General features: G+C 49.7%; 1 protein-coding gene across 15 annotated transcripts in view; it reads left to right on the top strand.

Moving 5' to 3' along the window:
- The first annotated feature begins 1,057 nt into the window (after positions 1 to 1,057).
- Positions 1,058 to 12,313, top strand: part of TP53BP1 (tumor protein p53 binding protein 1) — a 117,162-nt gene continuing 105,906 nt past the window's right edge. For 10 of the 15 annotated variants that reach the window (XR_014785447.1, XR_014785448.1, XM_084817832.1 and 7 more), the window contains exons 1-2: positions 1,125 to 1,651; positions 3,101 to 3,262. Coding sequence is in view for 12 of the 15 variants with exons in the window: in XM_084817832.1 (XP_084673958.1) it covers positions 1,198 to 1,651; positions 3,101 to 3,262 (616 nt within the window). In the remaining 3 variants the exon portion in view is untranslated. Of the gene's footprint in view, positions 1,652 to 2,221; positions 2,299 to 3,100; positions 3,263 to 12,313 lie in introns of those variants that run through there. The other 5 variants (XR_014785446.1, XM_084817828.1, XM_084817829.1 and 2 more) reach the window with 3 other exon arrangements.

Genomic DNA, 12,313 nt, shown 5'->3' on the forward strand with positions numbered 1-12,313 from the left:
TGGCTTTAATGTTCTATAAATTTTAAATTGTTTTATTGTGTGCTGTTTGGTTTTAATTTTTGTCAACTGCCAAGAGAGCTTTGGCTATTGGGCGGTACAGAAATAAATAAATATATCTGCCAAGGATCCGTTTTTGTGCCGTGGCTGCGCCCACGAGTGCAAGATCCATGATATTTCTGGTTCAGTCAGTGGAGGCAAACGTGCTCTGTGATACAATGGCGTTTTGGGGTATCTTTCTTGTTAAAACAGTGGGGATCCCGGCCTCGGGTCCTTGTTTTTGCACCATGGCTGTGCCCACGAGTGGCGGATCCGTGATTTTTCTGTTCTAGTCCACGGAAGCAGATGTGCTCTGTGATATGATGGTGTTTTATGTTATCTTTCTTCTAAAAATCATGAGGATGCCTTCCAAGGATCCTCGCTTTTTTGCGGTGGCCTCGCCCAGGGGTGGCGATCTGTGATTTTTCTGTTTCAGTTCATGAAGCTGATGTGCTCTGTGACGTGATGGTGTGTCGGGGTAGCCTTCTTCTAAAAATGAGGATCCCTGCCTCGGAGCCCCGTTTTTGTGCCGTGGCTGCACCCCGAGTGGCGGATCTGTGATTTCCCTGGTTCAGTCCGTGGGGCCAGACGCGCGCTGAGGTGGCGGCGCTTTGGGCGGTCCCCCTTTTAAAAATCATTTGAAACCACGAGGATCCCTTTTCGATTTCATGGATCCTTGTTTCACTTCCTTCCCTGCTCGACGATATTTATATACTGCGAAATGTAATAACCCCCCAATAACGTTCTCTTCTCCAAGACGTTCCGTCCGGGGACTGCCTACCCCAGCAGCGCCACGGGCACCGAGCCCTGCGGGCCTGCTCTGGAGCACCGCGAGGCGCGGGGAGGAGGGTCTCTCCGCGGGCGGGCGGGCGGCCGTTTCCGTCCCCGTTGGCCGCGTAGGCCTCATTTTCTCCCCGAGGCGACGCGAACAGGGCGCCGCCCCTCACGCCGGCCCTCCGCAGAGGGCCGGCGCGAGGAGCCGCAAGCGCGCGCCCATGGCTTCCGCGGCGGCGCCGCGTCAGGCGCGCAGCCCGGCGTGCCTGGGCGGGGCCTGGCGCGCGCGCGGGGCGGCGCTCGGCTCGGCGCTCTCCGCCCGGCGCGTGCGCGCGAGCCCGGGGCCCCCGCCGCGCGCCTCGCCCGCCCGCCCGCCCGCCCGCCGGGATGGAGCCCTCCGGGAGCCCGCTGGACGTGAGCTTCTCGGCGCCGACGCCCTGCCTGATCGTGGAGGACTCACAGCCGGAGCCAGGCCCGGCCGCGGGCGGCGGCGCCCCCCCGACCCTGCCCGGCCTGGAGGGCGCCGAGCGGGCGGGCGGCGGCGCGGCGGGGGCTGCGGGCGGCGGGCCGCGAGGCGCGGCGCCCCCCCGCGCGGCCGCCGCCGCGGACTCCGGCGCCGCCGCCCTCAGCCCGGCCTTGGGGACGCCGCCCGCCCGCCGGTGGGCGCCTTCCGCGCCGGCGCCCGCCCGCCCGCCGTGCCCCCGGGGGCTCCCCGGGGCGGCGGAGGGGGCGGCGGGCTCGCCTCGCCTCGCCGGGCTGGCCCCGCGCGGCGCGGCTTGCCCTTGCAGGGCGGCGGCCGGGCCCGCGGCGGGCGCCCCCGAAGCCTCGCCGCAGGCCGAAGGTAAGCGGCCCGGGCTTCTGCCGAGGCCCCGCCGTGCTTCGGCGCCGCCGGCGGGAAGCGTGCGCGGCCGGGGGGGCGGGTTGCCCCGAGGCCGATGCGCGGCCGCGCGGGAGACCGCGGGGCACAGCTGCTGCTGGCTCGAGGAGGGCGCTTCTCGGGGCGCTCGGCAGGGCGGCGCCCCGCCGGCCCCGGTCTCGTGGCGTCTTGCGGGTGGAGCTCTCGGCGCTGCGCGTCGGGGAGGCCCTGCGGCCGTTGTGCTGCGGGGGGGGGCTGCGAGGCTCCACCCCCCGCCTCGTGCCCTTCGCCGTTCTTGTGAAGCTGCGGGCCGGGCCGGGCCGGGCCCGGGGCCTCCGCAGGCCGAGAGCCCCGCGCCCCGCCGCTCCTCGCCCTCTGAGGCAGGGGGGGCTGTGCAGGTACTGAAGAGTTTCGGGCTCCAGGCGAGGGGCAGCACACCAGGCCGAATGCTGTCGAGAGAGGCCCGGTGGCTAGGCGGCTCCCATGCCTGGGAAGTGGCTGTGCAGCTGTTCCAGATGGGGCGGCCTCTGTCCTCCTGGAAGAGGCGCGTGGCGTGGGGGTGCGCCTCGACCCAGCACTGCCCCCAGCTACGACCATTCCTGGGTGGACTCCACCTGGCTGCAGTGGCCATGGTACGGTCACCGCTAAGTGCTGGAGCTTACCTTGGAAGCCCTGCATGATTGGAGCCCAAATATCTCTCCATACCAGCCAGCCCAGGACTTAGGATTGTTAGCGGAAGGTCTCTTCCAAGTACCTTGGGTACAATACACGTCGCAAGGGAATGAAGAGACAGAGTCTCAGGGTGTTGAAAAAATAGTTTTATTCTTTGAAGTAGCCCAGTGGATATGAGTAGCACAATGAATCATATAATTGGCCCAGTCGCAGGATTCATCTTGGAGACCACCCTTTCAGAAATCTCTGCAGGCATTTTTTAGAACAACTGATCACTGAAGGAGGCCCCTTTATATGATACAGGGCCAACATGCGTTGGGCTAGTTCAAAGAGTAAAGCATATATATTTAACACCCTGAGACTTTGTCTGTTCGTTCTCTTGGGTTCTTTTGGATGTTCTCCTATTTTGGTTGACCTTACATTATCAGCAAGGGAGAGCGTCTTGGCTGTGGTGTGGCACCACAATTATGGAATACCCTCCCCATAGAAGTGAGACTGGCACCAACACTGCAACCTTTTTGTTTACCAGGCATTTTAATTGGTTGATTTTGTCTGTTCTATTGTATTTGCAGCCGTAGTTTTGTTATGGCGATAAGTTTTTTGTGTGTCTTTATTGCCCTATGTATTATTGTGATTATATTTTAATATTACCATGGTATCTGCAAAGATGAAGGGCAGTTTAAACATAGTAGTAGTAGTAATAATAATGATAATAATTAATAACGTGATAGTTATGGTGATGATCTCTTTTATGAATGTTAGACTCAGGCACTTCACAATTGGACTTTGGTCTAGTGCTCTCTCAGAGCCAGGATCTAGAAGGAGACATGACAGCAAGTGATGTAGGCCACAAGAAGCAAGTGCACCCCACAGGCATTAATGCTGACCTGGAGGAAGAAGAGGAGAAAGAGGACTTTAAAGGCGGTATGTGAATGTTTAGTTTGCTGGCGGTTGTCTGCTTACCAGTTTGAGGCAGGAGCTGATGCTGTTTGTTTATTTACATAAAGCATTTTTACCCCGCTCTTCAGCTGAAAAAGACACCCAGAGCAGGCAGTGTTATGAAATGCCATGTAATAGATGCAGTTGAGCAGAACTGGCACTTTCAGAAGGAATCCCAGGAACAAGCAGAACTCCCTTCTGTGAGCTCCGCTGGGCTGCACCGTTCCAGAAGCGAGCATTTCCACTAGTTTCTGAGTGCTTGGGAAACCACTAGGTTCCTGTTAAGCTGGCGCCAGGTCCCACTAGCATTTGGGCAGTATTGGATACTGCCCCATGTTCCTTCTTATCTCTTCAGAGTGTGTGGGGCTTCTTTGCATTAGGGCTGAATCTACTCTTTTTATTTTATTTATTTAGGGTGTTTTTACCCCACTCTTCAGCTGAAAAAGGCTCCCAGAGTGGCTAACAAAGATGAATATTAAGACAGTCCCTGCCCTCGAGCGTATAATCTAAAAGACAAGACACAAAAGGAAAAGGGATTGGGAGGGAGGAGGGGAAGGAAAGCAAATACACCAATGGCTGATGTATACGACCAGGTTGGTCTCTCCCTGTGATGATGTTCATCCTGCGAGGCAGGAGGTGCAGCCCCCCAGTGGCCCTCGGTTCTCTAGCTGATGGATGAGGCCAGAGTCTGCAGTCCCAAGGAACTGTCATAGCAGTTATACTGTTATCATACTGTTATCATAACTATTGGTGCCCATTGGTGTCATGTGTACCAATAGTTATGATAATAGTATAATTGCTATGTGTAGATTCAGTCAAGGAATGCATAGCAGTTTCTAAATAAATGACTATGATACTCCCTCAGCACTTTCTGTTTCAGGGGCATTGCAGTTTTCCTAGTACTGATTACTAAATTGAGTGGCATTTCTTCCCCATGCAAGCAATGGAGGAGGGGCCATAGATGAGTAGGAGATCTCAGGTTCAACACCTGGGATCTCTAATTTAAAAAGAAAAAGGCTCAGGTGAGCAAGTGCTGCGTTTCAGGATTTTGCTTGAGATCCTGGGAGGGTCTCAGAGGAGACAATGCTGAACCAGATCAACAAATAATTTCACCTGGTGTAGGGATGGTCAGTCAATCTTTCTTGCTTCAGCCATAATAGGAAACAAAGAAAGAAAAGAATAATTGCAGCAAAGAAGTATTTTTGATAGCAATAAAATATCAACTTATTTGTCATACTTCCAAGGAAGTAGAAAATAGTCTTGAATTTTGGAAGCAATGGAGGTGAAGCCTGCCACTGCTAATAGGGTCAACCAACATGAGAAGCCAGCAGAAAGTTGATTTCCTGCTATTCTGTCCAACTAGCTTTCTCCTCAAGACTGGAATCTAAAATTGTAGTATGAACTGCAGAAGAAATAGAGTAATAAAATAAATAATGAGGCACATCCTGCACAGAACGACTTACCCATAAGGGCAGAGTCAGAAATCATAAGGTATTTTCCTAAAACAACCTTCTAAAACAGCAGTTGGCATTTGTCCTTAGTCAAGTTAAGGTACTTGTAAGGAATAAGCTTCACATAGCAGTGATATTCAAACATATGTAATCATAGCATACCAAGAGGCTATCTTATTACTTGTAATGGCACATAAATCAGATTGGATAGAAACACTGTAACCCAAGCTCTAAAAATCTGTTTGACTCAAAGGGGATTCAAAGAAGAGAAAAGCCATAATGCTGAATTTGAACAATCCTTGGAGCCATGTTAAGCACTTTACTGACTTGACCCTCATTTCCTCCAAAAGATGCAATGTGGGTAATCTTGTATTTGAAAGAAAAAGTACCTTGAGACAGTAATTAAAGATTCTGATATAATAATGGTTTTGCCAGATATTGTACCAGTTTCTGATTACAAAAATTAAAAAACAGTACACCTAAGTACGCTAAGAATTTTTCTTTGGGGGCTCTGTGCATCACACCTATGGGCTCTGCGCCTGCACAGAGACCCATTTTAGGAAACTTCAGTAGGTAAGGAACTTTTGGCTGAAACCCTCCTCCACTGTCCCTAATGGGTTCCCACCTATTCCCTCAGTTCTTCTGTGACCGCCATTGCGGTAACCTTGTTGGGGACTCCTGTTGTCGTCTAGACTGTTTTTCACACCTGCTGAGGATTCTTTATTCCACCTTCCTTCTCTTCTGCTGTCATTTTTTGTCTCATGTAGTTTATTTTGTTTATACTATTCGTGATTGCTTGTTTGCCTCATGGCGTGTGGCCTTGAAGGTGCCATTCTGAAAATGTGACTGCTGTGGTAGCAAGCTCCCACTGACTGTCGGACACTTCCTTTGCCTGTTTTGTCTGGGGGAGGGATATATAGTTGCAACTTGTCCATGTTGCCAGTCCTTCACAAAGCAAGCCCGATGAAAAAGAAGCCTGCTTCAAAAGTGCCCCAGCATGTTTTGACTCTGCCGCCAGTGATGTACTCACCAATACCTATGATGTCAGGGGTGTTTCTGAGCGCAGGGAGTGGGACAGCAGTTCAGATTCTGAAGACGAACCATCAGACATGGGGGAGGTGTTTTCCCAGGCTAGTCCAGATATGAGTAGGCCTGCTTCTCAGGTTACAAACGTCCAGATGGCTGAGCTTGAGAGACCCTCCTCACCCCCCCCCCCCCCCCCCGTGAGAAGCAGCGAACAGGAGGATGACCTAATAGATGGCAGGCACAGGTGCAAAGCAAAGAGAGAGAAGGCAGGGGCGGAACTTAGATGTCTACCCGATTGGCCTTGCGTGAAAAACTGTGCTTAGAGGCCTCATGACAAGCAGCCTCCCTCTTCAAAGGCGGGCAGCTCTCTTAAATTCCATTTGAATCTCCTGAAGGCATTCCTTGTAGACAGAGTCTCTGAGAATTTGCATCTGTATGACCCTGTGAAGTAATGGGTTAAAAGCTGTAGACTGAAGCCTCTCGTCTGTGTATGTTTGGCCTTGAAGTGAAGTGGGGGCTAAGGGAATCCTGACATATGAGGCCTATAGTGTTGCTACGGACACAAGACACCATTCAAATGGCATCGACTTCGGAGGGTAAAATAAAGGACCCCACTCCAACTTGAATTCACTGGCAGTGAGATCTACGGGTCCACTCACCACTCTGTAGCACTCCTTGTCAAGAGGGTTCTCCAGACTCTCTGGCCTCAAAGTATTATCTGTCAGAACGGAGGGAAGAACTTCATTGAGCTTATGACCATCAGGGCAGATCGTGATCTCCCCTCTCAGACTGGGACCAGCACTCTGAATAGTCTCTGCCATTGAGACAAAGTTATTATTGGGAGGATTGGTGTCACAAGCATGATAGAGAAGTTCGTTACGGTCCTCTCTGGTAGCTTTGAACTGCCTCCCCTAAGTACTGGACCACACCATTGGCTTCTTTATCTTTCCCACCAATGAAGGGTGTATTTTTGCCTCCAGCACCTGATTGGTTTCAGGGTTCGCTCAGCACGTATCGCCATCTGTCCCGGCTGCGCCTATGATATCTAGTCATAAAGCTCCAGTTACCCCGGTTTGACTGGGGCACTCTGCCAGCTCCCCTCAAAGGACAAGAAGATGTGGCGCAGCCTGCCAGCCTGATGCATTTCCCCATTCTGTCACAGAGGATTATCTGTTGTTCTTCAAGCCCTGACGGCTAAATGTTTTGAGCTACTTGTGAGGGGAGAACTTTTCCTCCTCTCGTGGAAAGTGGCATTCCTTATAGCCATCACATTGGCTTGCTGATCAAGCAAGCTCTGATGTGCATATTGACCCACCTTTTCTGCTTCGACTCTTCGTATGTTACAGGGTTGTCGGAAAGGCCCCCCAATTTCTTCTTAGTAGCTTGCTTCGTGGATGGTACAGACCATAAAATTGCCATATGAGTTAACAGGAGTCGAGCTGTCGGGCCCAGTTAGGGTGCATTCGACAAGGGTGATGGCTACATTGGCAGCATTTGGATGAGGTGTCGCACTACCGGACCTCTGCGGAGCTGCAACATGGTCGAGACATCCACTTTCACTCAGCCCTATAGATTGGATGTTCAGGCTCCTTTAGATTGCTCCTTTGGTCGTGCAGTCTTATCCATTGTCCTGCAGCAGGACACCAACCCGCCTCCGGTAAGTCAGCTTGCACAAAGTGATGCACGAAGACCACAAAGAAGAAAGTTTGCTTACCTATAACTGTGGTTCTTCAAGTAGTCATCTGTGCATTCACACAACCCACCCACTGTGTCCGCTTCGATGTCAGTATTGGCTTGATGTTGGTACCAAGGTGATTTTGTTTGGTTCCGAGGCCAAAATAGGCAGTCTCCAGAGAACTGAGGGAATAGGCAGGAACCCGTTGGGGACATGCACACTGGGATAGTGGGGAGGGTTCCCGCCAAAAAGTTCCTCAACTATAGAAGTTTCCCAAAATGAGGCTTCTCGCAGGCGCAGAGCCCATGTGTGTGAATGCACAGATGACCACTCAAAAGAACCACAGTTACAGGTAAGCAACCTGTCTTTAACCTCAACGACTTAGACTCCTTTCATAATACCAGAACAAATTTTCAAGCCTCAAAATCTCTGCTCCATAAGAAAACTGTGATACACATTTTTATTTCAAGAAACCTAGAACTGGCCTTTGCTGACCACCCCTTGTATGCCAAAACTTTAATTTTCCATTTAATTGTTGATGAACATTTAATTTAAATGTTTTATAATGACTAGCCGAGGTGCTGGACACTGAAAATAACATACACAAATATAATTCAGTTCATTTATAAGAATGTTAAATGGCACAGGGCCCTGTGGCCCTCCACTCAAAAGTCCTCCCTCCAGGAGGCTGCAGAACCATTAAAGAGCACTCACTGAACACAGTTGCTCAACCACCTGACAGTACCTGTGAATATTCTGCCTGTACTTCAGCTGCATGCTAACCAGAACCTCAGTTCCCAACTCAAATGCTGGGGGAAATCTCAGCTGTTAGGCACAGTGTAAGGCGTAGTGGAAGAAAGTAAGGTTTCTGCTATAGTAATTATCCTTCAGATCTTCCAGCATGTTGAGCTCTGTGTCCAACAACTGTGTGACAGGCAGAAACTTCGTAGGTGGTGTTTAGGAACATAGGAAGCTAGTCCAGTATTGTTGACACTGACTGGCAGTTTTTCCAGCCCTGCCTGGAGATGCTAGGGGTTGAACCTTCTGCATGCAACATTTCCTCCAGCATTTGGTGGTGGGAACTGCACTTGTTGAAGTTCTGATTGTCATGAAGTTGGAATACAGGCAGAATATCCACAGGCACTGTTTCCAACCTTGTATGCTTTGTTGTTGTTGTTCAGTCGTTCAGTCGTGTCTGACTCTTCGTGACCCCATGGACCATAGCACGCCAGGCCTTCCTGTCCTGACCTCTGTCCCGGAGCGTGCTCAAGTTCATATTCATTGCATCGGTGATGCTATCTAGCCATCTCATCCTCTGCCGTCCCCTTCTCCTTTTGCCGTCAGTCTTTCCCAGCATCAGGGTCTTTTCCAGAGAGTTTTCTCTTCGCATTAGGTGGCCAATATATTGGAGCTTCAGCTTCAGTATCTGTCCTTCCAATGAGCACTCAGGGTTGATTTCCTTTAGGATGGACTGATTTGACCTCCTTGCAGTCCAGGGGACTCGTAAGAGTCTTCTCCAGCACCACAGTTCGAAAGCATCAATTCTTCGGCGCTCAGCCTTCCTTATAGTCCAGCTCTCACAGCCATACGTTACTACTGGGAAAACCATAGCTTTGATTAGACAGACCTTTGTCGGTAAGGTGATGTCTCTGCTTCTTACTATGCTGTCTAGGTTTGCCATAGCTTTCCTCCCAAGGAGCAAGCATCTTTTAATTTCATGGCTACAGTCACCGTCTGCGGTGAACTTGGAGCCCAAGAAAGTAAAATCTGTCACTGCTTCCATTTCTTCCCCTTCTATATGCCAGGAAGTGATAGGGCCAGATGCCATGATCTTAGTTTTTTTAATGTTGAGTTTCAAACCAGCTTTTGCACTCTCCTCTTTCACCCTCAACAAGAGACTCTTGAGATCCTCTTCGCTTTCTGCCATTAGGGTGGTATCGTCTGCATATCGGAGGTTGTTGATAATTCTCCCAGTAATCTTAATTCCGACCTGTGATTCATCCAACCCGGCGTTTCTCATGATGTACTCTGCATATAAGTTAAATAAGCAGGGTGACAATATGCAGCCTTGTCGTACTCCTTTCCCAATTTTGAACCACTTGGTTGTTCCATGTCTGGTTCTTACTGTTGCTTCTTGACCCTCGTACAGGTTTCTCAGGAGACAGGTAAGGTGGTCTGGTACCCCCATCACTTTAAGAATTTGCCACAGTTTGTTGTGATCCACACAATCAAAGGCTTTCGCGTAGTCAATGAAGCAGAAATAGACGTTTTTCTGGAATTCTCTTGCTTTCTCTATGATGCAGTGAATGTTGGTGATTTGATCTCTAGTTCCTCCGCCGCTTCAAAACCCTGCTTGTACTTCCGATAGTTCTCGGTTCGCATACTGCTGAAGCCTAGCTTGTAGGATTTTGAGCATCACCTTGCTGGCATGTGAAATGAGCGCAATTGTACGGTAGTTTGAACACTCTTTGGCGTTGCCCTTCTTTGGAATTGGGATGTAAACTGACCTTTTCCCGTCTTGCGGCCACTGTTGAGTGTTCCAGATTTGTTGGCATATTGAATGCAGCACTTTAACAGCATCATCTTTTAGGATTTTAAATAGCTCAGCTGGAATACTGTCATCTCCGCTAGCTTTGTTGTTACTAATGCTTCCTAAGGCCCACTTGACTTCACTCTCGAGGATGTCCGGCTCAAGTTCAGTGACCGCACTATCATGGCTCTCAGGGACATTAAGATCTTTCCTGTATAGTTCTTCTGTGTATTCTTTCCACCTCTTCTTAATCTCATCTGCATCTGTTAGGTCCCTGCCTTCTTTGTCCTTTATCATGCCCGTCTTTGCACAAAACGTTCCCTTGAGATCTCCGATTTTCTTGAAGAGATCTCTAGTCTTTCCCATTCTGTTGTTTTCCTCGATTTCTTTGCGTTATTCATTTAAGAAGGCCTTCTTGTCTCTCCTTGCTATTCTCTGGAACTCTGCATTCAGTTGGATATATCTTCCCCTTTCTCCCTTGCTTTTCGCTTCCCTTCTTTCCTCAGCTACCTGTAAAGCCTCATCAGACAGCCACTTGGCTTTCTTGCATTTCTTTTTCTTTGGGATGGATTGAGTTGCTGCCTCCTGAACAATGTTACGGACCTCCATCCATAGTTCCTCAGGCACTCTGTCTATCAGGTCTAATCCCTGAAATCTATTCCTCACCTCCACTGTATGTTCATAAGGGATATGATTTAGGTCATACCTGAATGGTTTAGTGGTTTTCCCTACGTTCTTCAATTTAAGCTGAAATTTTGCAAGAAGCAGCTCATGATCTGAGCCACAGTCAGCTCCAGGTCTTGTTTTGACTGACTGTTTAGAGCTTCTCCATCTTTGGCTGCAAAGGACATAATCAATCTGATTTCGATATTGACCATCTGGTGATGTCCATGTGTAGAGTCGCCTCTTGTGCTGTTGGAAAAGAGTGTTTGCTATGATCAGCGTGTTCTCTTGGCAAAACTCTATTAGCTTTTGTCCTCCTTCATTTTGTTCACCAAGGCCATGCCTGCCTGTTATCCCAGTAATCTCTTCACTTCCTCCTTTAGCATTCCAATCCCCTATGATGAAGAGGACATCTTTTTTTGGTGTTAGTTCTAGAAGGTGTTGTAGGTCTTCATAGAACCGATCAACCTCAGCTTCTTCGGCATCAGTGGTTGGGGCATAGACTTGAATTACTGTGATGTTGAATGATTTGCCTTGGATTCGTACTGAGATCATTCTGTCATTGTTAAGATTGTACCCCAGTACTGCTTTTCCCACCCTTTTGTTGACTATGAGTGCTACTCCATTTCTTCTAAGGGATTCTTGCCCACAATAGTAGATATGATGGTCACCTGAATTAAATTCGCCCATGCCTGTCGATGTTCAATCTTGCCATCTCATGTTTGACTACCTCCAGCTTACCTTGATTCATTGATCTGACATTCCAGGTTCCTAAACAATATTGTTCTTGACAGCATCGGATTTTCTTTTCACCACCAGACACATCCACAGCTGAGTGCCCTTTCGGCTTTGGCCCAGCCGCTTCACTCTTTCTGGCGCTACTTGGAAATACCCTCTGCTCTTCCCCAGTAGTATATTGGACACCTTCCGACCTGAGGGGCTCATCTTCTGGCGTCATATCTTTTAGCCTTGTGATATGTTCCATGGGGTTTTCTTGGCAAGAATACTGGAGTGGGTTGCCATTTCCTTCTCCAGTGGACCACATTTTGTCAGAACTCTCTGCCATGACCTGTCTGTCTTGGGTGGCCCTGCACGGCATAGCTTATGGCTTCACTGAGTTATGCAAGCCCCTTTGCCACAACAAGGCAGTGATCCATGAAGGGGCATTGTATGCTAGGTACCTATTTTATTTCTGTATCTCGTGTACCTGGTAAGAGTCCTGAGCCCTCTGCCCCTTATAAGAAACTTGGGAGCTCCTTTTAGGCGGTACAAGGTTGGAGGGTGGCAAAACAAGCTGAAGATGATCCAGCTGAGATGTAATCCAGACAAGACGGAGGTACTGCAGGTTGGGAAACCAACTTCTCTGGATGGAGGTTTACAACTGGTCTTAGATGGGCCTTGCGTGCCTGCTAAAAGACCATGTGCATAGTCTGGGAGTTGTCTTGTACTCTGCGCTAACTGCCCAGGTGGCTGCGGCATTTTACCAGCTACTACTGTAATGCGCTCTATGTGGAGCTGCCTTTGAGGACAGCTGGGAAACTTCAGCTGGTGCAGAATGCAGCCACCCGAGTGTTGGTGGGAATGAGGCAGTCAAATATAATGCCTACACTGCACCAGCTGCACTGCTTACCAGTGCATTTCTAAGCTCAATGTAAAGTGCTCGTTTTGACCTTTACAGCCTGAAACAGTTG

Source organism: Heloderma suspectum, chromosome 11, assembly GCF_057233095.1.
Source record: "Heloderma suspectum isolate Gila_16-S chromosome 11, 16-S_ref, whole genome shotgun sequence".
NCBI classification, from domain to species: Eukaryota; Metazoa; Chordata; class Lepidosauria; order Squamata; family Helodermatidae; genus Heloderma; species Heloderma suspectum.